General features: G+C 33.4%; 1 protein-coding gene across 3 annotated transcripts in view; it reads right to left on the bottom strand.

Annotated features, from left to right (window-relative positions):
- LOC106874348 (forkhead box protein F1) overlaps positions 1 to 5,297 on the bottom strand; it is a 93,596-nt gene extending 88,299 nt beyond the window's left edge. Inside the window, exon 1 of one of the 3 annotated variants that reach the window (XM_014922053.3) lies at positions 2,258 to 5,297. In XM_014922053.3, the coding sequence (XP_014777539.1) occupies positions 2,258 to 3,377 (1,120 nt within the window). In that variant the 5' untranslated portion in view covers positions 3,378 to 5,297. The remainder of the gene's footprint in view (positions 1 to 2,257) is intronic. The other 2 variants (XM_089338604.1, XM_089338603.1) reach the window with 2 other exon arrangements.
- Between the last annotated feature and the right edge of the window lie 216 nt (positions 5,298 to 5,513).

The raw sequence follows: 5,513 nt of genomic DNA, 5'->3' as shown, positions 1-5,513 counted from the left end.
TTTTGTTGTTATAATTTATATGCAATACATTGGCTATATTCCCACAATACACACAAAATATTTTAACAATTTTTAAAATTCAATTCCTAATAATATTTAATTATAAAAATATATTAGGACATTTTTAGCTTCAGATTACTGTATAGGGGACCCCTACACAGTATAAGTTGAATAGGGGACCCTATATAGTAATTTAAGAATCAAAGAGGTCCACTGGTAAAAAGTGGTTAAGAAACACTGATCTAGAGAGTTAATACTACAGATTCAGTTCCTCATTTAATTTCTCTCAACCGATCAATAGATCGATTGAGTAAATCTATTAATAACGAACCTATAATGACTACCGGAAACAGCTGTAAGTCAAATTTACTACAATAAAAACGCATGTGTAATGACCATTATTTTCGCCTTGTTTTGTATATTACTGTGTGTAAAAAAAACCCTGGTATAACTGGAAACAGAACCATTGATTTTCGGTATAGAATGGTGATGAACATTGATTTTCGGTATAGAACGGTATAGAATGGTGATGAATAGAATGGTGATAATCTTGCACCCTGTCATAAGAATATGTGGAGTTCTTTATTAATCTAAACAATATTGTTAGCCTGGTGTACCAAGAGGGAGCTTAGAAAGTGTTTCGCCCGAATTGACAATCCCTCATATATATATATGTTTATATATATATATGTATGTGTTTGCGTGTGTGTGTGTAATTATGTGTGTATAAAATAGGCAAACACATCAATTAAAGAGTAGATGTATAAACAGAAGGGACATCATTACACAGATTGTCTGATCTGGAGACAGATATACAGTTATCTGTTTCGCTTCTTAACAAAAGTATATTCATTGAAATATGTGGGTGCGTACATAATATATATAAATATTTGTATATTAATGTACATGTATACATATATATATATATATATATATATATATATATATATATATATATATATACACATACACGAATATATATATATATATATATATATATATACATATACATATATATATATATATATATATATATATATATATATATATATATATATATATATATATATATATATATATGATGTATGTATGCATAAGTGTGCGTTTGTATATATTTATATATGTGTATATATATATAAATACACACACACATATAGTTTAATAAGTACATGGAAAAGCAGTTTAGATATACAAACATATATACAGACAGACAGGCAGACAGAAAGACAGATTGAATGATTGATTGATTGATATTGATTGATTGATTAATTGATTGATTGCTTGACTGATTGATATGGATTGATTGATGGCTAGGTAAGTAACTAGATAAGTAGACAGTCGAAACAGATCAACGCAATGATATTTGTACTTGAGGTGTTGATATATATAATTAATCACAGTACCGAAAGGCTGATACACATACACACACGCGCACACACACACGCACACACACACACACACACGCACACGCACACACACACACACACACACACGCACAAGTGTATATATATATATATATATACACACATACTTATATATTGTTGTATTTCGCGATGGTCATTTTGTTCTTGCCAAATAAACACACGCACTGTATATTCGTTCTTCACTCGTTTATTACTGTTCTTATATTAACTCATGTCCATTGACCAGAAATCTTTCGTGACACATCTGTGACCTATTCAGCAGAGCAGGAGCATACACAAGGACAGAAAGTGTCGCTGAAGAGGTCACAGATCTGTAAGGAAAGATTTCCGGACAATGGACTTGAGTTAAAATAAGAACAGTAATAAATGAGTGAAGAACGAATATCTCGTGTGTTTATAAAAAATGGCCAACTCTAAATATAGCAATATCTGTTTCATTACACGGTTTCACATCAGAAATCTCGCAAAGCAAATTCATAAAAGTAACATGCTTATATACATTGTTATATATTCCCAGACTGCGTAAAATGACTGTAGGATCTAACGAAGGACTTATTTAAACAATCGCTTGAGCAGGCGCATTTTACACGTTGGACGGATATTATTGATTACATAAAATCTCAGCAACGTACTAAAGGTGTAGAAATGTGATTGAAACATTTGCGGAGAATTTTTGAATAAACAATATCGTTCGTGCCATTTTGTGTCATCTATCAATCTATCTCCATAAATACATACAAACACACACACACAAACACGCACACACACATATACATATATACATTGATAGATATATACATTAAAAAGAACAGTTATTATGAAGGTGGACTTACCTGCTAACGCCAAGTCTACGGGTTCACTGTTACCTCCCAGTGATCCATAAGGTGTGTGGGGGGTATGTTCACTACTGGCTGGAGAAATGCTGTGAATTGAACCCGTACTGCCTGTAGGACTGAGTGGCTGTTGTTTAATGTATCGTTGGGTTTGCCACGAAGCTGTTGGGTTAGATGTGGCCGTATCTCGATCGTACATCCCTGAGCCTAGAGCGACATTGTTTGTTGCACTATTTAAATGTCCATAGTCTTGTGTCATTGTGGGTGGCACTGTCATGGCGCAGCTAGAACCGAATCGTGACCCAAAGTTGCAGCTGGTATTGTTGTTATGTTGTGGGACGCCGTTGGGGTTGGGCATGTTGGCGCCGCCGCCGTATAATCCGGCGTTCATGGCGCTCATCATTGGATTGACTACTTGACCATTATCGTAAGTGACCGGCATGGTGCTGTTTACTGAACAGGGCATGTTCATCTGTGGCATTCCGTTATTCTGATGTAACAGGTCATAATGGGAATGACCCAGCATTGGTGGTGCCGGGGCACCGAGACCATTCAACATACCGAAAGGTTTTAGTTGGCATTTGCGTCGGAACCCACGAGGCCTACGTCGAAATGAACCTTCTTCAAACATGAATTCGGCAGCTGGGTCGATGGTCCAGTAATGGCCCTTACCGGGTCGTCCAAGACCTTTAGGAAGTTTTATAAAACATTCATTCAAAGACAAATTATGACGCACAGAATTCTTCCATCCTTGATAAGTACCGCGAAAGAACGGGAATCGTTGCTGAAGAAATTGGTAAATCTCACTTAACGTACATCTTTTGGAAGGTGACGCTTGGATTGCCATCACAATAAGGGCAATGTAAGAATAGGGGGGTTTTTCCTGTCTCCGAATTCCAACCCCGGCTTTTTTCGAAGATTTAGAACCAGGAGATGTAGATTCTGGTAACGAAGTTGTTGTACTTGGTGTGTCGTCTGCTTCATCATTTACCGAACTCACTGGTTCCATTTTCATCGCTATCAGTCCTGCAGAATCCAAAGTCTCAATTGGAGGTAATTCCGAGCTGGGTTTTGCAGTTCCATTGCTGATAGTCCTGTCATCCAGACTTTTGTCATCCATAATTTTTTTTTCTTTGGTTAATGGCGACGAATATTTGATGTGATTGTTGTTGCTGTAGTTGTTAACGATGTGTTGTTGTTGTTGATGTTATTGTTGATGTTTAACTTATTGTTATTATCATCAATACAGTAAGTGTTATTCTATACTGGTTCTCGTTGACAGAAATAAAACAGTTGTTTTGTTTTTTTAAACTAAATACATTATGGGAGGTATAACAGCTATATATATAATGTATGTAAAGTGTAAAACAATTATTCAATCTTTATCTATATATTATATATGTATAATTACAATATATACACTCATATATATATTGTATAATTAAGGAAATACCTAATATCAATTTATCATAACGTGTTAAGCTAAAATATTTTCAATATGAAAGAAAAAGTTAACGTTATGTATATACATATATACTATATATTACAAATATAGGTTATTTTATCTAACCTTATATATATACATAATACATAGTATATTATACATGTTATTCAACAAATGTATATAACATTCTACAAAAATATATGATATACTACAAATATAAATATACTAAAAATATATATATATATATAAATTCAACAAACATTTATATATGATAATATTTTACAATTATATGTTATACTAACAAGTATTAAATGCATACATTGCATAAATATATGTTGTATGCTACGTGTATTAATACACTATACACGTTGTATGAATGTATAAATGGGTATATGAAAAATATATATGATTACGTAAATATATATACGTATATGAACAAATATATATGATTACATATGTATATATAAATATATGTGTATACTAATTATGAAGAATACAGATGTAATTAGCGGATATATATATTAATTGGTTGTAAACAATTAATATTTCACGTACGTTTCATGGTTAACAAGTTTAAAAATTATCGTTTCTTTTTGGTAATGTATGTTTATATGCATATAGATATGTGTATAAATGTATATATGTTTATGTGTGTATATGTGTGATTATGTTTATATGTACATGTGTATTTATGTACCAGTGTGTGCAGTAAGTGAGAACATGAACAGATTTGTTATATCAAATGAAAACACAATATGTATGTGTGTGTTTGTACTTGTGTAAATGTATAATAAATATAAATATATATATATAAATGTATATATAAATATTTATATACTTTGTAGTGTATATGTAGTGTTAATGTATATATATTTCTATATGTGTATGTATATATACATATATAGGTATATTTGTAAATATATACGTATGTGTATATAAATTTGTATGTCTGTGTAGACAATTCTCACGTCAAATCAAAACAAGAGTGTATAAAACATGTGAGCCGTGTGTATATATGCATTGATGGAGAGATAGAAGGGAGGGGAAGAGAAAGATAAAGAGGATGAGGAGGTGAGACAAAAGGGGTGGATTAGGGTTCGGGGTAGCCCTAGAAAAGTGTCTCGTGAACGCGCTGGTACATCCTTTCGGTGTGTAGACATTCGTAGTGTGTATATAAAGCTCCGTTTGCGCGCGTGCGCATATATATATATATAGTTGTGTATATGATATATATATATATGTGTGTGCGTGTGTTACACACACACACGCGTCTATATAGTAAATTTAAAGTTGAAAAACTTTCTAGCTTCTGTTGGAACGAGTGATCCTGAATAAGATGAACCAAAAGACTGGAAACTGCATCAGAAACAACAAAAAACAATAATAACAGCAGCAAGAAGAAAAACTAAATAAAAATAAAAACAAAACTTGTATATGTGTGTGTGTGTGTGTGTGTGTGTGTGTGTGTGTGTGTATGTGTGTGTGTGTGTATGTGTGTGTGTATTACTCTTACTGTTGAATCTCCTAATTTCTCATTTCTCACCCCCTCTCTCTATCTCTCTCTCTCTCTATCACTCTCTCCGTCGAGTTCTCCCACTCCTACTCTATCAATCTTTTTTTAACCCACTTCCCTCTCTCATCTTGTAACTTATACCCTTTCTCTCTCTCTCCCTTCTGCCCTCCCTGCCTTCGCTTCCCTTACACTGAGTCTCCGAATTCAGCGATTCTCATTGGTTCGTCTGGATTAGCCAATAGCTGACTGTCGTCTGACAACAACCAGTGAGCTTTACTTCACATGAGAAACCATTGCCT

Source organism: Octopus bimaculoides, chromosome 20, assembly GCF_046866305.1.
Source record: "Octopus bimaculoides isolate indiv1 chromosome 20, ASM4686630v1, whole genome shotgun sequence".
In the NCBI taxonomy this organism is placed as follows: Eukaryota; Metazoa; Mollusca; class Cephalopoda; order Octopoda; family Octopodidae; genus Octopus; species Octopus bimaculoides.
Note: the sequence above shows the minus strand (reverse complement) of the source record. Positions and strands in the feature narration are given on the sequence as shown.